Raw genomic sequence first — 26,907 nt, forward strand, 5'->3', positions numbered from 1 at the left:
CTCTTTCAAGGAAGGCTGATTTTTAGAGAGCTCAGCAACTCTCTGTAATCTGCAACTACAGGGCTGCTAAGTTATGCCATTGAGCTTTTTCATGTACATTCTCTTTATAGCTGTCAGGTCAGATATTAATCAGGTATTTATCATGAAATGAAGTAAAATAAATGTATTCTTGAAGCCATTTGTCAGAGAATAAAACCTCAGTGAAATGCTTAAAGGTTGCTAACACTTTTTACATTCTGTCCTTTTCTTGCACATGTACAAACCTACACACATGCAGTGATGAAACTTCTTATGTTTGGAGTTCTGACCTGCTCAAGGTATTTTTCTAAGCTTAATTGAATTGCACATTAATGATTAATCACCAGCACAGCACTTTAGCAAATAAAACCTTTACCCCTTCAATTTTAATATCTTTAGGGACACCAGTTAGTGAACCTCTGGCCAACAGCTTAGCAGATAGAAATAGTGTACAAGAGGCACAGGAACCTCAGCTAACGTTCTGCCATTCTGAACACAGTCTTTGCACGCTTGGAAGAATTTGCCATAGCATACACTAATGACCTGTTTCATCTGATAAGTGAAATAATAATACTTTTAATTTGCAGAGCACACTGAGGGTGAAAGAAATGTGAAGGTGTATTATTTTTAGTATTTTCCTCATAAACTATACTAATATTAGGAAGAAGTTTAAAATACGTGTTTGGATATGCTGTTTGCATAGTACAATGGAATTTTGATTTTCCCCATAATTGTATATCTGTAAAAAAGTTTGTGTTTTTGTTCTACACAATTGAATAATCAGGTGATTAGACATGGTCAAATACCGTAATTGTAATTTTTGGAATATATTGCATTAGCTGGGCTTTGTTATTGTTTGACTTCATGTCTTGTGCTTAGAAGCTTTTGAAGATTATCAACTCCTGAATATGACCATGAGCAAACTGCCAGTGAAATAGATGACTAAATCTGACTAAATACATTCTATAAGGTATATGTGTGTGTTCTGAAAGACCATTGTTCTATTTCAAGATCACTAGCAGCCTATGTGTTGATGAAGTCAATGTGAAAAACTGATTCTTCTAGTGATTTTATTTTACTTATTTAAAATTTTTTTATTGTGTGAATAGTATCAACTAGCTTTGTAGCTGAATATTTTATGAATGCAGATTCTATAGAGGTATCATTTCTGAGCATAAAAAATGGCCTTCAAATACACACTGGATTTTACAAGCTGACCTGCGAACTCAGAAATTTCAGGTAAGGAAGGGTGGGGGATGGAGAAAGTGTCATATGAAAGGAATTTAAACAGTCTAGTAACTGGTAAAGAGGACACCTGATTTTGACAGAATTAGTATTTATTTGTGCAGAGCTGATACTGTTTTAATACTAGACATTAATTAGAACTCCAGGAACTGATCTCCCACTGTCTGCTGGAGCTGGAAACATCATACGCAACAGCATGTCAGATAAACAGCTTGGGGCATAGGAGAGAAACAGCCAAAAGAACTTTGCATCCCATCCAGCTCTGTATCGTGTTCTTGGGTACTTTGCTATCAGGGCATGTTCCATGCATTTTATGACACTAGAAATATCATGGTCACACAGTCTTCTGACTGAAGATCTTTGTGCTTTTACATCTGGAAAGAAGAAAATAAACCTGAAGGCATTTATACACAACATTCTCTGTGAGAGTATTCTTTGTATTCAAAGGTCTGGCTACAGCTTCAGGCTTGCTTTAAAGTATTGGCTCAAGTGCTGGGAGCAGCATAGCTACAGTGGAGCAGAGACCAGAAAGGCTGCAAAACATCCAGGAGCCCAGTAAGCACAAACCTCTCTGACCCATATTGTGAGCCAGATGCTCTGTACAGTAAGTGCAGTGTGACAGCACAACTTTTCAGACCAATTAGCAAGTGGGCATAGCAATTCATTCCCACTTGGCATCCTACCTCTAAGTATTGAGGGAGTGTGACCTCACATCTCACCAATCTATGTGTGAACTAATAGCTCAGGCCTCATCTAACATACATGTAGTCCAGAACAGTCCGTGAGGGGGTCTTGATGAGCGTTAACTAAGTCCAGAAAATATTCACAGAATCACACGTAGGTTGAAGTTGAAAGGGATCTCTGGTACCAAGCCCCGCTACTCAAGCTGGGTCACCTAGACCAGGTTGCCCAGGATCATGTCCAGGTGGCTTCTGAATATCTCAAAAGACTGGGGACTCCGTCACCTCCTTGGGCAACCTGTGCCAGTCCTTGGTCATCCTCACTCCAAAAATATGATCTCTAATCAGCAGGAACATCCTGTGTGTCCGTGTGTGCCCACTGCCTCGAGTCCTGTCCTGGACACCACTAAAAAGAGCTTGGCTCTGTTGTCTTTACAGCCTCAATTCAGGTATTTATACATGTTGATAATATCCCCCCTAAGCTTTCATATAATTTTTTTTCTACTTACATTCAACAAAGTATTCTTCTCCGTAGGAGTCCCTGGTCTCAGGAGTCAGTCCGTTCCAAAGTCTGAAGAGGTATTTCTCGGTGATATCTGAATTAACTACTGCTGCCTTAAAGAAACCATGCTCAACAACGCTTACTTTCACTCCAAAATGCTGCATCTCTATCCTGGAAGGATAAAAACTCCAATAACCACCCAATAATGGCATAACTATTAAACATAAGTGGTAAGTCTGTCACACAAATGAATATTCTTATCTTCAAATGTCAGAATTATTTTGAGATGTTCAAATTAGCCTCATAGTAGTGTTCCTGTCCTGCAAAACAACAGCTGGCAATTAAAAGAGATTTAAAAAAAAAAAAAAAAGAGTGTCAAGTAGATCCACAACTCTCTATGTGGTTTATGTTGGACTGGTGAAAAGGATGCAGCAGCCAGCTACATCTTAGTCATGTATTATCATACTAAAACTTTTGACTATTTCAAATACTTTTCCATCGTTTTAGTTTACAGGAACAGATTATTAAAGTGTCTGGGAAAAAGTGAAAGTGAGCAAAAATTTTCAGTTGTATTAGAACTTTATTCTCCATCCTATGGTTAAAGGGCTATGGTTAAATGATTAAATGTTAGTGCAATAAAGGTTAATGTGTTTTCTTGTAGTGTAGTTTCCTCTATGCAATTCTGATTTTCTGTACAACTCCTTTGAGGTGCAGATGGCCTCTCTTTGTCTTGCTGCGCAGCTCAAGAGACCCAGGCAGCTGCATTCTGAAGTGTACAAAGGAGTGGACCACATGTACATTAGCCATTGTTTTCTATTTCCTTGAGATATATACTTTCTTTATCTTTCTCATAATGGTTTGAAACCAACTTTTCTAGTCTTTGTGAAGACTTGACTCCCTGGGCTGGGCGTTAGCCTTCTGGAGGCAGTACAGCACAACTGGCTTCAGTGAAGGGTGCTTAGCTTAATTTTCTGAAGTTACAACTACCTTTGGTAATGTGGTTGCTGTCTGGAATCACCCAGCTCAGATTGTTGTGAAGGTTAGAGCAAAAAGTCTGCAAGTACAGCATCCCTGGGAAACTTTGGGTGCCTGACCAGGATTTATTTTCATGTAAGCAGTGGATTCGCATGCCTGAAAGCTGCATGCTAACAACTTGTCTAGGATATGAAAATTTTTCCCAGTGCAGTTCCCTGATGGGTCTGTTCGTAGTACTGGAGACTAAAATCCTAAACAAGTGACCAACATCCTCTTATTTTCCTTCTCCCCTTTAGGCAAGATTTCCAGAGAGAAATCAAGAGGGACAAACATACAGTCACCCTTCCTCAGCACGTCTGGAATCTGTCATTAGATTCATGCATGTGTTTCTGGCTACTCACCGTAAAGTGTCAGAGAAAGCTTCCATGCCCCATTTGGACAGACTATAGCCACCCCCTACAAAAGCCATGAGGCCTTTGGCATTAATTAGATTGACAACTCTTCCCTCAGCTTTTTTCAGAAGTGGCAGAAGCTTGAGTGTGATTTCAATCAATCCCAGCAGATTAACATCCAGCACTGAATGGAAGTCTTCAATCCTCAGCCAGTCAGTGGGTGCTACAGGAGCTGTTCCTTCAGCATTGCACACCAAGCCAAAAAGCCCTAAGAGGATTGCAAAACCATTTATTTCAGTATATGGCAATATCTTACCCTGGAGTATCATATGTGCATTGGAAAGCAAGCACCCAGTCTGCAAAACCCTCAGTGACATGAATACAGTTGTCTGGGGTTTGCTTGTATTATCTACTCTGTATACCTGGTAAAATTTGCTGAAGGCCTTAGGCAATGACTCTAAAAGAGCATGGATAAAGTATTCAAGGAAAACTACTTTGGCTGGAGATATAGGCCACCATACTGGACTTTATTGTCCAGATCCACTCAAGTATGTCGGCTCCTAATATGCACTTAATGTTGTGAAAATGAAAGAGTCTGCATAAAAGTGGAGAGACTAATTTTTCTGGTTTGGGGTCTAAAGGTCTGAGCCAGATGTGTAGAATTAGTCAATGCTTCTAAAGATACTAGCTTAACACTGTGTATTGATAATACTGCTTTACTACCTTTATAAATTACTTGAGGAACTTAAGATAAATAGTGACGTTTCTAAGAGTTTGCTGAGGACAGCCTGTGCCTGAGGGGAGAGGCTGAAAGTCCAGCACTCAGCCTCCATAAAGAGTTTCACAGACTGAAGTGACAGTGTCGGCAGTGGTTGTCCTGACTGAGAACGTGTGGCTTTCCCCAAGCTGGAAACAGGAGCCTCCTGGAGGAAGTAAGTGCTAATAATTTTGTTTACCTTGCTCTTAATCTCTGCATTCAGCAATGGCCTGGAGTATTCATGACAAGGTCAGCGGTGTTTTACAAGCTTTGAGGAGAAGTCCTACTGGTAGAAGATATATGTTTTGCTGGTTTAGGTAGTTAATTAATTTATAAACCTATTGAATATTTGGTATAACTGTGTTACAGCTGGTAGTTGCACTGCTGTGAATCCCCTTTTGTGGCCTTTAGCAATGTCTAGTCTGAGCTATCAGTGCAGATAAAGAAACATATTGCCTCAGTTGAATATATTTACCACGCAGATCTGTTTAGCACCCTTTGCCAAAGCCACTTATTTTTTAACACATTTCATAGGTATCCAAGGATAAACTCTTCCTCTTTTACACAAGTGCTCAGAGGTGTATGATAGCAGTAGTGAGAGCTACCTATGTAACAACTCCAAGAAAACTGGCTGAAATTGAGTTTAATTGTTACAGTCAGTGCAATTATTGTGTACAATGCAAGCATCAGACTTATTCAGCCATGCAAAAATATGCTCTTCTGCTTACTAGAGGAGGGCTGCAGAATCCGTGCGCTGCCTGTGTTTAATTGAGTGGGGTGATTTTATTGTCAAGAAAGTTCTTTTTGGTGTCAGTTAGCACCCTCCTTCCACAGACATTCTTCAGCTGCACCAAAAAGAGTCTAAAAAACACATCTGGGAATGATCTGGTTTTAACAGACTGAGAGACAAGATTGTTAGGCACCCTGTTGGTGAAAGCAATGGGAAGCATTGCTGGAGGGAATCTCTCTTAACTGAGAAATGACAGAACTGAAAAGTGGGTGTGTTTCATTAGTAAGATGAAAAATGCCTCTGCAGTGAGTGGAGAGGGAATGGAACTTTTAGCTAGACCAGATTTGGTTGTATTGAATAATTTTTCTGGGAAGTTGCCTTGCCACTTACCTTTGCCAGCTGTCTCTTCAGTCACAAACCCCACAGCCCTGGCAATGCTGTTGGAGTCTGCTAAGTTCAGATTCACTGTCTTCAGTGAGGGTGAAGAGCAGGACTGTAGCTCTTGGCCTCCTTTTTCTGTGGCACATGCAGCAATGACACAAAATCCCCTTTTGTCAAGCCATTTAGCCAGGGAGTTTCCAAGTCCAGTGTCACAGCCTGTTATGAAGACATGCTTTCCACTCAGGTTTCTTACTCTGTATCTGTCTCTGATGAGCCAGTAAATTATAAGAGAAAATATGGAAGCCAGAATTGCTATGTGCAGTGAGTCTGAAAATGAAAGCTACAAGCAAATAAGTTAATGATGTAGAAGTGCAATGAAGCAAATGTGCTTAGCCAACCCTTCAACTTCCTGAGACACAACTCCTGTAAGGGGCTTTGTTTCTGGCTGCAGCCCTTATATGTTGGGAAAGAGCAGGGGTAGAAGCTTTGGCACAATGTGATTGGGATCCATGAGTAATATGTGCCTTGGCAAAACCTTCCCTGTCTTTCTTTTCAATAGATTTCCACTGTTTTCACGCTTTGCTGACCAATCTTTCTAGTCAGCCCTGTCCTCTAAGGACATTTCAGACTGAAAGGTATGACTGCATCAATTCTCTAAGTAGTGTCTAGGTTTTTTTGTGGGCATTAGTCATTATTTGTGCTGATACTGGAGAGAGTAATTCGTCTGGGAAAAAGGACAATTCTCTTTGACCACCTGTATGGTGCCACCCAGGCTGCTTTTCTAATCTGTAGCATGGAAGCAGAGTGACCCCAAGAACAACCAGAGAAGTGTAAGGTGTGGTGGTGGATCTGATGACTAATTTGTTGTGTGACTTGTGTTGTGTGATGATGAGTGATCTGCTCTCTGCCCCATAGACAAGGTAGACTTCGGGGCAGTGCTTGAGTCTTCTGTCACTCATTGCCTGTTTAACACTGATACACAGCACAGCAGAATATATTACATAGCAAGTGTGTTTGTATAAAGAAATATAGAAATGCATGGAGATGTTGCCCTGAATAAAAAAAGAGGCACTGAGAAAACACAAGGTTTCCTAACCATTGGGGAGGATATTGTTTGTTTATTATGAAACTTTTTTATAAATGTAGAATGCAATTCTCGCCATCTAAAATCTTCATAATTGATTACTAGTTTTCTTTTTGTATTTTTGGTTTGTACAAGAATTAAACTAAAATAATTAATTAAAGCAAATAAATCTGATAAGCATTTTCTGTTAAAGAGAAACTTTTTTTGCAGGTGCTAAGCAGCCACCTAGGCTCTAGTTACCTACATATGAGTAGAGGTGCAGACATCTCACCTTTAAAATGAGGGATTTTTAAAGGCTGTTTTTTACGTAACATTCTTGCTATCTAAAGACACGAATATTACAGGAGAACCAATGTATTAGGCCTATTTGGTAGACCCTGTCCATTGTTCTTATTCCTTCTGAGTTCATTTATTCTGATTCTAAACTTTGCTGTTACCTCACCAAGTAGGAATGGAAAGAATCTTAGAATCTGATAGTGAATGAATATTGAACTCTCATTAAATAATTAAGTCAGTCGCCTAGGATAACAAAGGATAACCAGTGACAACATTCATTGCTGCTTAATGATCTTATTTTATGTATTTGAATTTCTCAGTAGCCATCAATACGGACTCCTGAGTTATTGACTAATGCTCTCTGATTTTAAAAAGTTAAGCAAATATATACAGGTAAGAGTTTGCTTCTCCTTCCACTGCATCTGCAGGAGGGCTTCCACTGAATTTTGGGGTGCTTGCACTGATTATTTTAGCAGCCCATCTCACTGTTGTTTTGCTGTTGATGTAATTGGCCTTCTAGCTCAGGTACTTCACTTAGACACTTGGCTTTTTTGCTGTGAATGCCCCTATTAAGTTTGACAAGGATTGCAGTGTTCCTGAATGTGTGCACTTGGGAATCATCTTTGTAATGTTTCACTCTGTTGGTGACATTTATTTTCTGAGAGGACTCGGAGTGTGCTCTGACAAAGTGCTGTTGAAACTATGTGAAAGCACTGAGGATAATTCAAGCTTCTGTGCTGTAAAATAAGGTCTGAAAACAGAATGTTGCAGCAGCTGATCATAGATACCCCCAGTCCATTTGCAGTGACGTGCCAGGCAATGACATTTCCTTTGATTGCTGATTTAGAACTTGGAGCAGAGCTAGACACAAAGAGAGGGAGGATTTACTATCAGCAGGCTTTGGTAACACCACACCCATAAATCACAGCAAGCTATTTGGCAAGCTAGTGCTGTGATATGTATAACTTTGGGACTGAATTTGCCTTTGTGCCAATACAAAAAGAAACAAAATAATTAGAGATTTGGATAAAAGATTAATCTAACTGGAAACAGGAGCTGTAAATCACACCTTCCTTCCTTGGCTGCAGGGAGGAAGCAGTGGGCAGTGGGCCGTGAACTTGCACTCCTGGAAAGAAGGTTAAATTTGAAACTGGGCTCTGTGAAGAAGTCCTGGAGTGTCTGGCCAGGATGCCTACTTGCCTTCTGTGAGAAAAACAGCTGCGATTGCTCTGGTTGGTGTTAGCCACTGTGTTTGGGTAGCAATAATTGCCACAGAAGATCTATAAGACAAAGGGCTCTAGAGGAGACAGCTGAGAGGGCAGCACTGTGTGTGGAATTTCCACTGCTCTTTTCTCTATCAGTCCTGGGCAAGTGTTACTAAGCCTGTAATTCCTAACTGCCTAGTTTTCATGGAGTACTAGTGCACCTTCTCTGGTAACACGTTGAAGTTCAGTCCTGAGCATCATGGTGGGTTTTGCTCTGCTGTAGCCTTGTGCCACCACATATTCTGCTAGATAATGTTATTGCTGCTGGAAGGAGTCTGTGGTCTCACTTAAAGTTTTCTTTCGAGAAAATCATCTAGTTCTGTGAATGTACAGTGTTACCCAAAATATTTCTTTTTTGCTAATTGTAAAGCACTAAAAAAGCCACTTGTCTTCCAGGGGCATATTGATTTTGAAAGAGCTTCGTGGAGTGGCCAAGAGTGTGTTTCCAGAGAAAATGTCAGCATGATTTTCTAGAGTATTGATGTATCTTTGTAAATATTAAATTCTGATTAATAATGTAGCCAGTAAATAGCTGAAGGTAAATTCTACTTTCCATCAAAACTTTGATATTTGCCTGGCAAATTGAGAACTCTTGGGATAGAGCTTGGCTTCTTACTTCTAGACAAGTGCCGTTATAAAAGCAATTGATTTTAGAGAAAAGCAGCATGACAGCATTGAGAGCCCTTTAAGATTTTTAGATGACTGCAAAATACAGTATTCCTCTGCTTCTCTGCACTACAGGAAACTGAAGCACATAGACCCTTTATTGAAGGACGGTGTTCCTGGTTTACTCCTACAGCAAGTTTGCTTTGGTAGTCATGCCAAAGAACCTTAGGGTGGGGCAAAGTTTGGGGTCTGGGTGTGTTTTGGATTCCTTCATCCACCACTGTGCAGGCAGTGCAAACTTCCAGAAGTCACTGCTCTGCAGTGGGTGGAGTGGCCTGCCAGACATGCTGAGGAAAAACTGCCAAGGGGAAATTAAGGACTGTTGTTCTTCAGAATCAGCACTCATGTAGCACTCAGTGGAAGGTTTAGATGTTTCAGATGATGATCTGAGAGATCATCCAACAGCTCCCCAGAGCCTAGGGAGCACAAACTTTACTAATCATTCATCCTGACAGAACTAAAAGCCCCCTAGTCTTTAGTTAATGAATTGAAAAAATATGCCAGCACAAACACATCACATCTCCAGTCTTAGGTAAGCTATTCCTGATTGTGCAGGGCTTTGCACTTTCATTTCATGGTAAAGGAGTGCTTTTTTGTGTGCTGGGTAAATATGTCAGTATATTCAGTTTGGCAGTCAACAGATAAATTAAGATCTTCATTAATATGTCACCTTAAAAGAAACATATCTTCAAACTCTCTTATACAGCATTTTGCAGGGAGATGAATGTAGTCTAGTACAGTGGGGGCTGATTTTTCCCCATAATTGTATCTTCTTTGTATGGCTTGCACTTCAGATGTTTACCACAGCATTGGTAAAAGACCCAGGAAAACAAAAGCTTTTACACTCTTAGGTGACTGACCCAGTAATTGGAAATTGAAGTAAGAAAAGATTCCAGATGTTGGAAAGAGCATTCTGAGTTAGCATTTTGTTCAGACATTGTAGGTGCCTAGATAAGCAACAATTGCTAAAATTAATTTAGAAAGGAAAGGACTGCATGTTCTCTTGTCTGTGCACTAGGAAAAAAAATGCTTAATTTGTTCTCTTAGCTGCAATAGGTACTGCTCACTGTAACAATAGACACAAGTTCTACTCACATTCTGGGGAGACATCTGCAAGCTCAGTCTATACCTCCAGGTGCTCACGAGTTGCCTTCACCAGTCATTTCCAGTGTCAGAACATAGAAACAGCCCAAGTCGCTCATAAACTTGTGCACCAAGACCCGCATGGTGATAGTTTCCAAAAACATCTCACTGTAAATTCTGTGTCTGGTGGTACTTTCTAATTGGCATACATCAGCTGATGAGCAGGGCCCCTCTGTCTGCTGTTGATAATGACTTTGTGCTCTGATGTGTCTACCTTAGTACTTGGTATTAATATATTCTATGCCTGCTGCTTCTACCAATGCAGTATAAGCATTACTGGCTATATATAGTGATTTGCAGAGCCTGGGGGACTGTTAAGACTCATTAAGGAGAACTAATCTACTGAGCTGGGAAGGAACTAATCTACTAGCTGATCTGTGCATTGTCTTGAAAGCAGCAGGAGTCTTTCCACTGACTTAACAGAGCTTGGTTCAGACCTCTACCTTTTCTCTTGCGTGTGAGTGAGTTATTGTTGATAGGACTTAATCTTTTAAGAGACATCCTTGTGTGTGAAAACCTTCAGGGATGAAATTATTTTTACTAGTTTAGGGGCAGCTTTTTGATACTAGAAACAAACCAATTACAATGTTTCTCAAATAAAACCTCAAATTCTACAAACTGGGCAAACAAAAGCTCTACAGTTTGCATGGGCACAGATGCTAACATATGATTGCTGGGAGACTTGTTTGCTTGCTCCTTGGCCCAGAGTCTGATGGGCACTTCTGATTCAGCTCTGAGTACTACTGCATAAACATGGCAGCAGAATTTCTTTTCCCCATTCTTCATGTCTCTCCACTCTTAGTGCTGTGCAGTGCCAGATGCTGCAGGAAGCAAGGAAGCTTGGGCAAAGACCATTCTCAACAGGAGAATGAATAAATAAGCTTTATTATAAAAATTGATTTGAAACTAACTGAATGAGAAGGAAATGAAAACTGGGGAAACCAAGCAAGGTGGTAGGATGGAGCTGGAAGTGATCTTGCCCCATATAATTGATTGGACCATGGCAACGGCAGCCTGTCACAGACTAGCTGGTGACACCTGGTCTGACTACCCTGTCAGGAGCTGCAGAATTGTTACATCATCCTCTGCTTGGTGGGCATCTCTTCCCCCTTCAGTTTCTCTCCCTGCTTCTTTTGGCTTGGGCCTGGAAGTTCTTGCTTCTTTTGCCACTGTTCAGTGCCACACCAGCCTCAGCTGTGGTGTTGGTTGTTACTGTACTTTCAGCACTCTCTGGGCAGTCAAGTGTGTCCTGCTTGCTGGAGACTTGGGGATTCAACAGGTGGCTGGTAAAGATTTGCTCTTCAGGACGAGCCTGACAGAAGTTCCTGCCTAACCCTGTCTGGCCTGATTCTAGTGGTAGGCTCTGCGGTGTGGTTGAAATGACCACAGAACATCACTCTACCAGCATGCAAAGCCTGTCACAGGGGGACATCGCTCAATCAGTGTCAGGTCTGGAGTCCTACTATTGTGGGTAGCAATCCTTTGCCATACAAATGTAGGAGAGAAAAACATGAAAGGAATTTTTCTCTCTCTACCACTGATTTTTTTTTTCTCAGCAAACTACATTTGAACTGCAGAAAGTCATTTCAGAAAGCTGAATAGATTAAGTTTAGCATCTCAGAAAATATCAAAATTGGGAATTTTCCCAATAAGTTCCCTTCTCACAAAGGATTCTCCAACTCTCTTAGAACATAACATGTGAGAGAGCTTACTGGAAGAGAAACCCCACAAGCAAAAAGTGAGCTCTAAATATAGTTCTCTGTTAGCTTAGCATGAGACAGTCTTGACTGCCTGATTTTCCATTGATTTCTTAGGTGTATTTTGTAATGAGATCCCTGACTCATAGAAAGGATGTAGAAAAATTGCTTGAAGCTTAACATTGGGGAAGGAAATTTGGTTCTCCAGGGAAAACTGAGAAGTTAATGCTATTCCTGCTGGACAGGTGAAGGTTCTGAAGCGCACGTCTGAAGCTAACTCTAACAAACTAACCAAAGCCGGGTCCTGTGGGTGCAGTCCCCCAGCGTGTTCTGACCTTGTGGAAGTCAAGGATCTTTTCCATGAGAAGTCCTTTCTACTCCTTAAAATCATATGTCTAAATATGTTCTCATCTGCCTCACAGTCTTGTGAACAGGTCAGGTTCTGCTAGTCTTAGCAGAGCACACTGTGGTTTGCTTACTTACAGAAGTCACTGGCTTTTGTTGCTGGCATTTGAGTAAATGAGGCATCTGGTCCCAGGAGAGCAAATGTCAGCAGAATCTAGTCCTCCATACAGAAGTAATACTTTAGGCAGCTGATATTTTTCCTGCATTTCTAATTTAAAGAACGTGTTTACAGCTAGTGTGCCCTATCCCAAATCCTGTTTGTATTTTCCTTCGAATGTTAACATTTCCAGTGCTAGTGTCTCACAGCAGCTGAAGGCATACTAGTGGCCTGACAGGGATTGAATTAAACCAGCCAAACCAAAATGTCTAAAGATAAAGATCAGAGTAGGTGGTATCATTTCATAGTTTGTTTCCCTAATCACTTTTGATTGAGTACTCTTGGTGGAGAAAGGATGAAAAGCTTTAGCTTCTAGAAAGACTTGGTGTGAAACAAGAAAGTCCAAGGATCGGAAGACAATGAGTCCCTGTTCAAGCAGGCTTGGCAACTGTCTATCAGACAGGTTGGGAATGGCTGCTTCCTCACCGGAGCTAACAGAAGCAAAGGGACTTGATCCTTATTTGATTACTAGGTAAATAAACAATAATGACAGAAAAATACATTGAGCACATTGATTACATCAGCAGATAAAAGTTTTTCTGTTTGGGAGTTCACTCAAAAGTTACAAGCCAATATGAATAATTAATCTTTAACTAAGATTTGAATAAATCTTCTTAGACCAAGTATTTTGTGTGGGTAGTCATATTGTGATGCAGGTGCATTTGAAAAGTAATTTTTCACATCACAGTCTTTCCAAAAAGTCAGAATGTTTAAGAGATGTAATGATACTTTGCAAGGCTTTCTCAGTGACAAATGTATTGCTTCTTTTGACACAAACGTCTGGACATTACCTCACCTTTCTGAAAATACTCCTCTCCATAGTTGAGTTTTAGTATCAGGGAGAAACTTAATATCACCTCCTTTTCTTTCATAATCTTTGCTAGATTACTTAATGCTGTTTTGGACAGTCTGGGTTGAATGCAACAAACCTTAACCCCAAAAACTTTCATATCTCTCCTGCAATGGCAGGATTTAATTGCACTAGACATTGTTATTATTATTATTATCACTACTACTATTTAAAGTGTTGGATTTTTTGCTGTACTAACATTTTTATTTCTGTCATTATATGGCACTCCAGAACACAAATACTGTGAGGTTTATTTGTGGTTGGGAACTTTCAGCTTTTTATCCCTAAATGAAAGAGGAGTGAACTATCTTACATGCTTCACAGAGTGAGAATGTGCATGTGACTGCACAGTAGCTGACAGTGTATTTCAGGTCTTAGTTCACCTTGCAGTAGCCCATTAATTATCTGAGTTGTCTGAAAGATTGGCTGGCTGCCTAAATGTAAGTATGTAAAGCCAATTTGCATGTATGAGGGAATCCCTTCTTTAGGGAAAACCTCTGGCTGATTGTACAGTTTCTTCTGGTCTCATCTGGTGGGTCTCAGTCCTGTGTGAGTGTCCTGATATCTAAAATGGCTCTGTATATTTTTAGGCACACAAATTGCTCCCTGTTTGAGTTACAAGAAGCTGCCTTGGTGGTCCCCCAAATTAGTTTGCTGTGTTATCTAGATCTCTCTAGCAATTGTGATAATTAAGTGTTTGGATAAGAAAGCTTAGACAAAAGTTGCTATCACACAATATCTAATGGTATGTATTTTTTCTGGGTGGGCGGCTGCAGGAAATTTCTAGGTGCACTTAATGTTGCAAAGGCATCTCAGTTCCCTTGACTAGAGCTTCCTCTGCAATAAGGCCTCTGTGCACACCAAGATGGATTAGTTGTGAGCACATAAGGGTACCAGCTACACTGAAATAATACTTGAGGAGAGCTTGTGTATCCAACAGGCTTTGCACCATTTCAAAAGTGGCAGAAGAAGTGTAAGTCTAAAGTGTATAATGTTTTCCAAATTTATACCAAGAGCCAGGATTGTAAATCAGCTGCTATTCTGCATGTATACCAGTTTTTAGTTAGTATATGAGCCTTAGGAAAGCAAAAAGGGTGGTTCTTCCTCATAGGGAGTGTTATACCTTAAGCTGCCATTAAATCCTTTGAAAGGAAATTGTAAGTGCTAGGCAACCTACAACACTGGATACATTTACTATCCTTCTCTTTGCTTTTTTTTGTCAGGGCAAGCATCTTTACTGCAACATATTTGAGTCCAGTTAACTTCAGTTGGTTCTCTAAAGTGCTCAATATTCAAGTCTGTAGGAGCGGATGGCCCCATAATCCCAGCATTACTGACAAGTCCCCAGTGACCTGCAGGGAAATTCAAGAAGGAAGTCAAGGGACAAATTTTAACCTAATGTGTTAGATTAATTGAAATGGGAGAGACTTCACAGAAAATCAGTGAGGGACCGAGAAGGCAATGATGTGAAGGAGGTGTTTGAGAATGTTCTGCAGTATTCAGCTTTTTTCTCAGTGTCCAGGTTTTATCACCGTGCTTTCCATCACCCTTTGCATAGTCTTCACCCTGTCACAGCTTTTTGGGAAGGGGTGGTGTTGGCTTTTTGTGGAAGAAAAACACTAGATGGATTTGAGAAACATTTCTAAGCCCTCAGAAATGGGAGGGGAAAATAAAAATGTAAAACCAGTTCTCTTGTGTCAGCTGTTAGAGTTGTGTGAATGAATACTTTAGCTGGTCTGACCTTACTCATAGTTTTTCATGGGAGGAAAAAAATCACTTTTGGCCTGAAACCAATCACAATTTCAAATAAAAGAAATTTGGCAAGTTATAAACAATTTTATGAAAAGATGAAAGGTGAAAAGGAGATTGAAATTTAGCATTAAATATAATTGGTACTATGGCAAATTGTAATGGACCAGATTTAAGACTCAAAGTTAGCAGAATCCAGCCCATAGGATTTTGGGCCTTTGTAAACTCAACTGCAATACCACCCCTATTGAAATCAATTAGCCTCACTAACAGCAGCAGTATCTTGTCTTGCACAACTTGTTGAGTCAGAGATATGTGGCTTTTCTATTTTTCTGATGATCTGCAAGCAGTATTCAAAAATAGTTATATTCAGACTTATTCAGTAAAGTTCATATGTGATTTTTGCTTTTGATAGAATGAGTGATAACTTAGAAGTAATTTATTGCCTGTATTTAAATTTTAAAACAAAACCACTCCACGTTTCTGAAGCGGAATTTATTTAATTTGTTTCCTAGTTGGGTAACACAGCATGGGAGGTGCTGAGCACTTGTGCCATAACCCATGTAAGCATGTTAGTGCAAACAGTCCCAATGAAGGTTCTGGGAACTGGATTTCTGTTCTGACAATGATGCATTGATAAGCCTGACTTTTTAAGCACATTCCCAAATATTTATCTACCGCTACCTAGATGTATAAAACATCCTTCTAGTGAGATTTTCTTCCTTGAAAGGTGACAAACACACACTTGTCAAGTGTCAAGTAAAATAAGCTGTGAATGTAGCATGGTATTTTTAGAAAAACTCTACTACCTTTTTTTCCCTTTCTTGAGCAGAAATGAGAATTGGTAATGTGTTATAAGAGTGAGATTGAGGCCAACAGGCAACGAAAGGTCAAACAAGGCAACCAGGACCCAGAACCTTTCCCGTTAGTGTAGATACTTTAGCAATGCTACCTGGAAAAATGCTTCACTTTATTTTACTAAAACCTTTGGTTGTCAGTGCTACCCTCAAGAAGCAGGGTAGCAAGTACTGTCCCTTTGTCTCTCAAGAAATAAATTTTCACCAGCTGGGCTGTGAGAGTTTGCCTGTGGTCCTTGAGCACAGGAAGAAGGTTGGAGGTTGGAATCCTTCATCTGCTGGAGTGAAGCTCAGGCAGTGTGAAAACATCAATACTGAAAAAATATGTTTGGGAAGAGCCTGCATATCTGGGATTATACTCCAATTGAATTAATAGTGAACTATTAATAGTAACTATTGATGATGGATGAAATTCTGCTTAGAGAAGCAAGTTCAGTTACACTTCTTCATGAATGCTTATGGCTGAAAAACAGGAGATGCCTAAAGCAATTGACTAAAAAAGTATTTCTAAATAGATTTAAAGGAGTACAGATCTTTTCAGAGACTGCTAACAGACAGTCCATCTCTGCAGAGCAAGATGCAATGAAGTTGCATTTACTATGGTCGAATTCTCCTCTGGCAAATTAATTTAAAAGGAAATTGCAAACACCTGACATGTTTTTAAACATAATAGGGAAAAGATCACTGCTTTTATTTTCTTCTTGTATATCTGCATTCTGCTCTGACATGAGAGGTTAAATATATCTCCATTTTTATTGGAAGCCCTGTGGCAGTTCATGGTACTTTATGTAAATATGTGTGCTGCTGAAATGCAGCTTCTTGTGCTGGTTGGAAGTTACCCAGCGTGTTGCAAAAGTTGCAATTGAGAGATGCTAGTTTTTGTTGCTTAACTTCCTCTGCAGCATCAGTATTGAATAAAGTATGAAGAAGTGATTAGGTAGCTGCCATCCCTGTGTAGTATTTCAGAGTTCCTTTAGGACAAGAAAATTTTTCCCGTGGCCTATGTACGCATGCATAGCAGACCCAGCACAAAGGCTAGCTTTCCTTCTCTTGCAACACTTACTAAAATTACCATTCTCTTTTTAATATCCCTTACTCTGCTGGGATTTTGCAGCCCTCCTGCACCTGCAGCTGACTAGCACTCTGGGTAGTCTGTGGCTGTTGCACATCAGAGTCAAGGCCAGTCTTGCTTCTGGAGGCCTCACGGAAATCTGCCCTCCTTTGCACAGAGGCACTGTTTTCCTGCCCTCCCACACCTACCTGTCCGGGATCTCAGCCATTCCAGATGTACCTCATGCCTGCTAAAGCCCATACAGGTCTGGCCGTGGAAGCAACCCGGGGGCCTACGGTTGGAGAGACTTTGAGAACAGCCCCTCTAGAGAAAAAGGCAGACCTGTGTTTCATCACACCCTACTATAAACTATAATTAGTAAATTAACCAAAACAAAGTCTTGGCTTGATATGCAATCTGGTCAATAAATACAAATAAAAGCTAATTTAGCTATACTGAAGGAAAAGACCTGTTTTTGCCATGGCAACAGGCATGTGGGACTTTATGTCAAATTAATAAAAGTGCTGAAATTACAAGGTTTTCAGTTAGTTTCTAACTCCAGCCTGCCAGGGAGACTGACAGGTTCAGTGCCCATCCACAGTGGTCCCACTTTGCAATGTAAACATCTACGTACAATTTTTTATAGGGGCCACAAACCAAAACTAAAAAAAAACAAAAAACAAAAACAAACCGAAGGGCTCATCAAGAAAAAACGTATTTTTCTGTAATTTCCAGGAGAGAGAGTGATATGAGTGATCAGAAGCCCCAAAGGTGTTTGTTTTGTGGCATTCAAGAGTGATTGGGAAAAATGAGGCACAAGGGAGAGGCAGGCCCACATGGACATGCTAGCTTCTGACAGGAACAGGCGAGGTGGGGCTGGTTGCCCAGAGGGTGGGGCAAGCCCTCTGAAAAATGTCTTTTTGAAAGATTTATTTTAACACGGTGAATCACTTAATTTGGATAAAAAAGTTATAATTTGCATTTAAAATTTATGTTGGGTTTTTTTGGAAGTGTTGTTGCTATCTCTGCTATTTTTACTTGCAGAAGGATTTGGAATTTAGAAGAAATCCTTACTACTTGCCAGACTTGGGTAGGATCAATGGGATAATAAGTGCATGTCCTGCTTCTGGTAATTTCCAAGAGCAGATGGTGAGAGGCTAAGTATAGAAACAAGACAAGTTGCTAGATGTAGGTAAGTCCCTTGCTGCCTACATCCTGGCCTTCCTGCTGCACCCACTCCAGGAAGTATTTTCTAGTTTCAGTATAGCATATTTTTGTGACCAAGAAATAAACATAGTATGACTTGGTGTCTCTGATCATGATTTAGAACACGAGAGAAGAAATTAGTTTGTTTCCTTCTTTGAGCCAACCTCCTACCTGGAGGTGTCTGCTCCCATTAGTCAACGACTTGGAGTTTTTACTTTTTATAACAAGAGAAAGTCACGTTCACAGAAACATCCCCATTGTGCCCTTAGGTACTTTCCTGATTTCACTGTAAGGGAAGAGTCTGCTATTCCCCATTTCAGTATGAATAAATGTAGTTTGATTGAGAAAAAAGAAAGGAAATGGATTTCTTATCAATGTACAGCTTTTTGTTTGCAGTAAAAATGATAAAAGCCATCGAAAGAAGTCTTGCTCCTAAGTGTAAAAAAGAGGTTTCCTTGTAGAACCCTGCTAAAGATCTTTGGGAGGGACAAAAGGAAACAAAGTACAAGAGGACTTGAGGAGATGGAGTGAATTTGGCTAATTTTTCCATTAGCAGCTGTAAAAGATGAAGATGACTGTGTGGGAGTGGGACCAGAACCGAGTGTTTTATATTCTCCCCTTTGATATACACAGATTTGGGTGATTTTTCACCAGAGATTCATTTTTATGGCTGATGTCATAAACTCAGGTCAGAATTTATCAATCTTCAGGATTTTTTGTAAGGATGATTTGAAAGAAGCAGAGGTTTACAAGGGAGCAGAGCCCTTCAAAAGGGTTGTAGTAGCTTATGGTCTTAGCTCCAATTCATCACTACCGTAACCTGCTTCATTAGCAGTTTGGAACACGCTCTGCACACACTTTCTGAATGCTTAGATGAGCAAAGTTTTTAAGTAAGAAGACTGAAGTAATTTATGTAAAGCTAAAGTTATATTCTGTCTTTGGCAAACCAAATCTTCTCTGGAGGTGCTGGATGACTGTGTGCAAGTGCAAGTGAGCTCTGCTCAAGTACTTTGGAAAGCAAAGGCCTTGAATTACCTTTGGCCAACTTGCTCCTCAAGAAGCTGTCGAAGGTGAATAAATATGGTGGGAAAAGACACCAGTTTTGCATTTAGTTATGCTGTCACTGTGAACACAATAATGATGCTGAACAAGGAAAACTGGAGTTCTGGTTAGCATTTAGTCGTGATGCACTTTTGGGCATGAGGCTTTATCATGGAAAGTTTGAGGGCGCAGACGACTCGAGCAGGGCTGACAGTCACTATGACTAAAACACTGTCTTTCTGTCTTGTCCTATCAGTCAAGGCCCTCTGCAAGAACTGAATTCAGAGAGGAACTAAACCCTGTGGTCACAGCATTGTCCTCATCAGTGTCCCTTATTGAAAAGTCCGTGGAGGGCTCATCTCCAACTAGAATTCACTACTACTCAGGCTGTAAAATATTAATTTCAAAGGAAAAATTGTAAAAAATTAGAAGCCATGGGGAGAAAGGCAAGCTGTGGGTTAGAAAACAAAGCTTTTGAGCAAGTTTTTAATGTGAATTTGGCTTAATCTCTGAACCAATTGTTGTGTTATTCAGCTGGTGTTGCTATTTATAGTAGGGATAATAGTTTACAAAATTATTGCCTGGCAAATAAAGTAATTTGATACTAATGCTGATAAAATAATGCTATAATAATTCATTGTGAGTTGTTTTCCAGAGAATGTCTGGTCTCCTCAAGTATAATTGCTTTCCAAGTGCCCTGACTTTATGTTGTGAGATTGCATTAGTCAAATTTAAACACTCCATTGGATGTCAATGAACTGTGAACATTGTGACCGTGTGGTTATTGACCCAGGTGCAAATAGCCAATGCCCAATTAAAAAATTCGGTTCTAACAAATGGGTTAGAATAATGAAAATATGCTGGGAAATGGTTGGGAACTTCACTGACTGATTGAGCAGGCTCCTTGCAATTTGTCTGTGATTCTATGATTTTTCACAGACACAGGTGAGTAACAAATCTATCGTGTTTAATATTTCAGAGTTAACTGATGAAACTTCCTGAACTGAAAAGTACATGTATATTTTCTTTGGGACAATTTAAGCTAAATGCTGCATTCTCTTTGCAAGTTAGTGGGGTTTTTTTGTTGTTTTGTTTTGTTTTGTGTGTTTTGTTTTTTGGTTGGTTGGTTGGTTTTTTGTTTGTTTTGGTTTTTGTTTTTGTTTTGGTTTGGTTTGTTTTTTTAAATTTTGGAGTTTTTGTTTTAATAGAACTGTTTGAAGAACAAGACATTCAAGTTTTATTTTGAAGCAAAACGTCTTTCTGCTTATATGCTATTATTTATATCTGAGGAACCTAGGTTTAAAGAAACACGAAGAACAGTGCTTGCAGGGCCAATTTTCATTGTTTTTCTCTCTCTCCCTTCTTCCCCTTTATATTAAATAAAGATCTTAATCTGAATAAAGAGGTTATTTGAAATAGATTCTAGTGGGCTTTGGATGAGGTCCTAATGTTGCTTCATTCACAGGGTATATTCCTTTATTAACATTTTTCAAGTATTACTTATTTAAATCTAGATTTTGAGTTCCTTAAAGATTTTTTTTAATCAAAAATCCAACAGCCATACTGTATTGGGCTAGGTTAAGATGCTATTTCACTTCAGTGCAGTTTCTGAGGTATCCTCTGCTCCTAGGTTATATTTTGCACGCACATAGGTAGATAGAATAATCTAATGCCTTATACTCTCTCTATCATTTTAAATGCAGACATCAGCAACAGTATTTTTCAATATGTGTTAAATGATCCCCAGTTAAACATTCAGACACTGAGGAAGGTTATTTTAATAATTTAATACAGCATGCTTATCTGCTATACTAATCTGTTTCAGTAAGCTAATGAATGATGCCTACCAGACAGGATAGTATTTGATGTGTTGAGCTTTAGAAAAAATAGGAAAAATATGTTTCCTTTCAAAAATGTGAGACAGTCATAATTTTATTGGAAAAGTGACATAATTCCAGAAAATTTAGCTCTAGCAAGTCTTTGTAACTAGAATTCTTTTTTAAGTCTATCAATTATTGGGTTTTTTTTCCCCCACTATTCCTGTTTAAAACTGTGTCAGCATTCAGGCTTAAAAAATCAGTTGCAAAATACATTTCATAGTGTTAAAATACAGAGTAGAATAATAGTAGCAGAGTCAAATAACAAGTAGCTGAAAAAGGACAGGCAGAGAGTGACTTTGCTTTGCTTTACTTTTGAGCCTTCATCGCTTTATAGTATGACACTATGCATTACCTTTCTGAAGCAGAACTGTAGTGAGGTGGTTTTTTAACCACTTCATGGCTTTTAACTGGGATCCACACTCAGTAGGATGGTTCAAGTGGTTTATATCATTTAATTTAAGTAGGTTTATACTTCTGTGAGTCATGAAGTATTTTAAAGCTGCTAAAAAGTATTTGTAAATACCACCCTTAGAGTTTGGATTTCTTTTGATAGCAGAACAGGTAGGAACGTTGCTTCTTTACTCCAGAAGAACACATATTCAAAATCCAGGTGACATTTCCCATTATACTAATTTCAGTGCAAAGTCAGCAGTTTGTGTAGTAGCTCAGCTTTCTTTATACAGTAGCATCACTTGGGTGCTAAGCAGTGTGAAGCAGTCAGTACTAGATAGAACTGCAAATGATGCCTTCACGTTTAATAACAAATTGCTACTAAAATTACTGTTGTGACAAACTATTTTTTTGCAGTAGAAAATATAAGAATATGGTTGCAGTTGGTATCTGCTGGGTATTATTAATTCAGCAAATAATGCTTAACTACTTGAACAAAAAATTTGAAAAGCTTTAACAAAGATACAAATATTGTGATTTGAATATTTTTCTTACACTAATGGCTTTCTGAGCGATCTATTAATTTGTGTTTTCTTTAACTGTGTCCTTCATAAAAACATATACTTAAAGTAAAAAAAACCTGGCTAACCTTAGGGCAATTGCATATTTAAGTTGCATTTTCCTTAAAATCACATCACTGTGAAAGGTTCCCCCGTCTGTACTACCACTGTCAAACTTCCTTATAAACGGAACAAAAAGTCTTTGTTTTCAGATCTCCAGCTTCAACCACACAACTGAATTGACATGTAAAAATAAATTGTTTTGAGAATGTGATCATTTTGACAAAATCGCCAAAAATGAGCTGGCTGAGAAACTTCTTAAGAAACTTCTAGAACTTTAGGGTGATTTGAACAGGTTTTGGAGATCTTCTGTTTGAAACTATTTCAATTAATCCAACACAGCAAAAGGCAGAAGGGAGGAGAAAAAGTTTTGTGTTTTTACTAAAAAAGTGAGTGAAAATTCTTCTCCCACTTGGAAAAAATTATCACTCTCATCTTCAGTGAAAACATAATCTCAAGGGACTTGAAGCTCTCAGGAGAATATACTTGCTCTTTTGGGAAACCTACCTTTATTTCAATATAAACTGAATAATGTAATCTGGAAATTAAGCCCTTTTTAAATCCTCTTCCATATGTTTGATACAAACTCAGCTGAAGTGAAATTTAATGAGTTGTATATAGATCCCATGTGAAACAGTGATATGTTGATGATGTTTTCCTTTATTTCTGGTCAGAAGCAGAAAGAGAACTTGGAAATTTGCACATGGTAGAGACTGCAACTTAGGAAGTACCATAACTTGTTCAGCTCATTTGCCATCTGCCTCAGAGAATGGAGAAATTATGACTAAAATTGTAAATTTTTCATTTGTATGTGGGGATTAATTAAAAGCTCCTGTGATTTTATGTTCTAAGTAACTATTCTAGTCCTGGCTAGACATTTTGCTATTGCAGTAGTTCTTTGGCTTTACACATTTACTTAAGAAGAGAATTTGGGTCACAATTTAGGGGGTCACAAAATGTAAGGGGGTCAGAATTTACTGATGAGCAGATGAGTAGATTGTCTCTGCTTTTAGACAAAAAAACCTACACCCATAGAGTAGTGATCAATGAAGCAGTGTCCAAATGAATGGGTGTGCTAAGTGAAGTTCTGCAGAGGTCTACCTTTTTAATGGTATAATCCAGTAATATTGATAATTATGTGGATTACACAATGGAGAATTGTTAAATTCAGTCATGACATAAAGGTGGGACAGACTGCAGGTATGTTCTGCATATATTCCTGAAGAATGGCACTAGAAGTCAAAATCCCCTTAATAAACAGGTAAAATGGGCTGAAGGATGTAAGGTGCAATTAAATGTAGGCAATATCAGGCAGGATTAATCAAATGTGAAAACCTAGTTTGGAAAGCAACTGACTCTGTAGCAAATTGTTTGCAAAAATTTAGTGGCTATGGTGGACTACTTAAATGCAAATCAACAATGTGATAGTTTTGTTAAAAACCCAAATGTCATACGGGGTTGTGTGAACAGGAATATAATCCATGACATGGGAAATAATCTTTGTCCAGTGTTGGTAAGACTGGTGCTGTAGTGCTCTTATGCACTCATCGCTCCATTAAAGATATACTAGAATCCAGAGGAGACCAGTGGAAATGATCAAATGTTTAAGAAATATACCCTACCAAGGAAAATTGAATGACTTGCTTTCTTTATCTGAAGAGGGTGACTTTCTAGTAATATTAAAAATAAATACAGCCTACTTACAAAGTGAAAAGGAATATTATGTTTCATCTCCCTGGTGCACAAGAAGTAAGATTTTCAGATTATACATTAGGAAAAAACTATGTTAGCAAGAAGGATACTGAAGCAGTAATTGTCAGGGGAGTGCTTCAGACATCTTTGATCATTAAAGTTTGTTGAGATTAGTTAAAATAAGAATAATTGAATTTTGCATTAGATTCTTAGAATTATTCAAGAGAGTTTGGCCTTTCCAGTGTGACTTAGCGATGTATTAGTGATGTGCCAAGGGATGTACACATAAAATTCAGGGGAAAAGGGTAAAAAGAGTTGGAGTTGGGAGTCAGCGGTTCTTGAAAGCCAAATTGGAGAGAAAAGTAAAAAAAAAGGAAAGGTTGGGTAATTATGGGAAGTGAAATTATTAAAAGTTACATATGCACCCTGAATCACTGGACTAGATCCTTATGTTGCTCCACTTTGATCTAAGAATGAATTTATTTCCTTCATCCTTGGGTAATTTCAAAGCCAATCTGCTTCTCAATCCTTCCTACTTATAAGGAACTGCCTGGCTGTAGCTAATCACACAACTATTACCAATATGAAGGATTTTGGTAGTTTTAATGCTATTAAAAAGAAATAAGCGGTTCCTTTAGAGGGCTCAATAGGTAGAAACTCAGCTGACTGGGAAGTCAGGTGGTGTAACACAAGTAATCTATGGAAATGCGTCTTTTACACAGAAGTTTTGCTATCCAAACGCATTGCAATATGCCTGAAATGAGAGGTTGTGAGAGGTTTATACAGAAGTATAATCATGCAAATGTTGATGTTTGAAGACTGGAATAAGATATTGTAACCATGTTTTGGGACACATTACATTAAACGAAGATGTGGATGAGATGACTTCGGTTGTGAAAGGGCATGTTTTGGGGAGGGCTTCTGCGGCACTTTTCCCTGGGCACCATCTTGGATGCCAGGCCTAACTACTGGCAGGTTTTGCCTCACAGAAGAGCTTCTTTAACAAAAAAGTACCAACTTCATCTTCTTATTTCTTCTCATGTATGACATCTGCTCAGTATGTCCGTGTGAGTAGTTAGGAATAAAACTGTCCAGAGGAGCAGGTGTGGTAGCCAAGAGCTGTGGGAGTGCTGCTGTGGTGGTGATGATGCAGGTGTCGATGTGGCTCTGGGGCCTCCCCGCATCCACCCTTGTCCCCCAGCTGTCCCCTGTCATGGTCCTGCCGGCTGCTGACACCTGGGACAGCACAAGGCAGGGAAGGTCTCCTGCCTGCTGCTCCCTTATAAGTGAGGCAGGACCTGTCATGTTAATATCTCACTCTATTGCCTACAGATGTCACTCACACAAAGGCAGTAGTTTATTTAACAGAGCCATTAATGGGGACAGGACTCTTTGCAGTGGCTGACAAGCCCCGGGAACAGCTCTGCTCAAGGCAGGAGGCACTGAAGCCTGTCAGAGGCTTTGCGCTCTGGGGTGAGTTGAGCCCTCTTCTCTGAGGTGTTTTTCTGCTCTGTAGTTTCACTGAGTCTGTCACAGCTATTCTGTTATAACTCGTGCTGTAATCAGTGCTGTAATCCCAGACATCGTCCTGGGATCATGAGGGCAAAACTGAGGTAAGTAGAAGTTTAAATTAATATTGTTTTATGTTTGCAGACAAATGTATGCTGATATTCTTCCTCTCCCTCCCACCATCTCTTTTCAGGGTTTCTGATTGAAGTAAATAATCATCATGTCTGACCCAGTTGTTCTGCGTAGCATCAAGAGATTGGGAGAGGATAACTATGCTTTTGACTTGGATGGTAAATGTAAGAAGTTTATTCTTCAGTCACCTCCTTATTTTATAAAGCATGTGAAATAGATGTTGGGTGGCCTAAGTGAAGCAAATAGTCTACAGAATACAAAGAAAACTGTCTGTGGAATAAATACAGAGTTATGTGGTATCTGCTGTTACGGGTATGCTGCCTGCAAAACAACTTTTCTGTAAAAAACTATGTATAAAAATCCCTACTCATGGACAATATTTACATACCAGCTAACAATTTCAAGGTATCTACATTGGTTTTTATGCTCAGCTCTTTGGTGTACAAGTAAAAGGCTTTTATTGTGAAAAAGAAAAAGGTGCTGTCTTCCATAGTTTCTTTCAGCAAACATTTTTATTTGTAGTCATACTTATAATAGGCATAATTCTTATAAACTAATGATAAGATCTGCATTCCTTTTTCTCATCAGAGCTTGTCCTCCTTTTTTCCATTTTTCCTTTGCAATGTCCATTTTACCAGTCTAAATGCAGCATGAGTCAAGGAGAAACATGAAGAGAAACTGCTAAATATTTTCAGTTCTGTTTATATGACTTGAGAAAAACCATCAAAAAAGAGGGTGTTAAATATTTATACAGATTGTAAAGTTCAAAGGAAAACAAAACAGTAGCCCACAGTGGAAGATAAGTGGCAATGAATGGCAATGTACTTGCTCCTCACACAGAGTAAAAAGTGTTCTCAAAAGCATTCCAGTACTCAAACATCACCAGACTCCCTAAGCATACAAACATTTTGTATGTATGACAGCTGCAGCCTAATCCTGGAGTGAGTGAAAACACTTGTGAGTGAACATTTGTGAGTGAAAAGCTTAAAACCATGCATGAAATAGCTTGTGTTCTAAATGAGGACCTTACTGGGATTTACAAATGTGACAATCAACCCCAATTTCACCTGCTTCATCATCAAAATAAGTGTTCTTGAGTCAGCTCTGAACAAAACAGCTTGGGGAGGAGGGATGCTTTCTTAGCTTGGGTTATCTTTTAGATATTCAGATGTGTTGTTAGAAAAATCAAGCTGAATAGTAATAGAGGGCATGCAGTTTTATATCCCTTGAAATACTTTATGACAGATCACCTCCAGGAAACTAAAGACTCATGTTGAAAGACAGTGCCTCTCTGCTGGAACTATTTTTCACCAACAAAATTAAAATAAAGCAAATCATACTAGACTGAGATAAAGTGATTTTTTCCCCCTTCCTAGACAACAGTTCAGGTTTAAGACAGTCCAGCCTCAGCGTTTTTCATTCCTTGGGAACCATACAGCTGCCTTTTGTTAAAACTTGCAGCACACAGCATAATTCTTCACATAACCAAGTAGATAATGAAATTTCACAAAATAAGATACTTTTACAAGACCCTATGGCTGATTTTTAATAAGAGGG

At 39.2% G+C, this 26,907-nt stretch overlaps 2 protein-coding genes across 7 annotated transcripts in view; one reads left to right on the forward strand and one right to left on the reverse strand.

The window, feature by feature from the left end:
- Positions 1–1,329: 1,329 nt before the first annotated feature.
- DHRS9 (dehydrogenase/reductase 9) lies at positions 1,330–10,197 on the reverse strand. The gene is made up of 6 exons (XM_027636544.1): positions 10,115–10,197; positions 7,829–7,901; positions 5,690–6,020; positions 3,822–4,080; positions 2,453–2,616; positions 1,330–1,637 (listed from the first exon to the last, which is right to left on the reverse strand). Exons 1-6 carry the CDS (start codon positions 10,195–10,197, stop codon positions 1,387–1,389), a joined length of 1,161 nt encoding a protein of 386 aa, XP_027492345.1. The 3' UTR covers positions 1,330–1,386.
- Positions 10,198–19,934: 9,737 nt separating this feature from the next.
- The window catches only part of ABCB11 (ATP binding cassette subfamily B member 11), a 43,568-nt gene continuing 36,595 nt past the window's right edge, over positions 19,935–26,907 (forward strand). For 4 of the 6 annotated variants that reach the window (XM_027636841.1, XM_027636843.1, XM_027636847.1 and 1 more), the window contains exons 1-2: positions 19,935–20,072; positions 25,412–25,514. In XM_027636841.1, coding sequence (XP_027492642.1) covers positions 25,439–25,514 — 76 coding nt within the window. In that variant the 5' untranslated portion in view covers positions 19,935–20,072; positions 25,412–25,438. Of the gene's footprint in view, positions 20,073–25,066; positions 25,183–25,411; positions 25,515–26,907 lie in introns of those variants that run through there. The other 2 variants (XM_027636845.1, XM_027636844.1) reach the window with 2 other exon arrangements.

Source organism: Corapipo altera, unplaced genomic scaffold (genome assembly GCF_003945725.1).
Source record: "Corapipo altera isolate COAL_440 unplaced genomic scaffold, ASM394572v1 45, whole genome shotgun sequence".
Taxonomy (NCBI): domain Eukaryota; kingdom Metazoa; phylum Chordata; class Aves; order Passeriformes; family Pipridae; genus Corapipo; species Corapipo altera.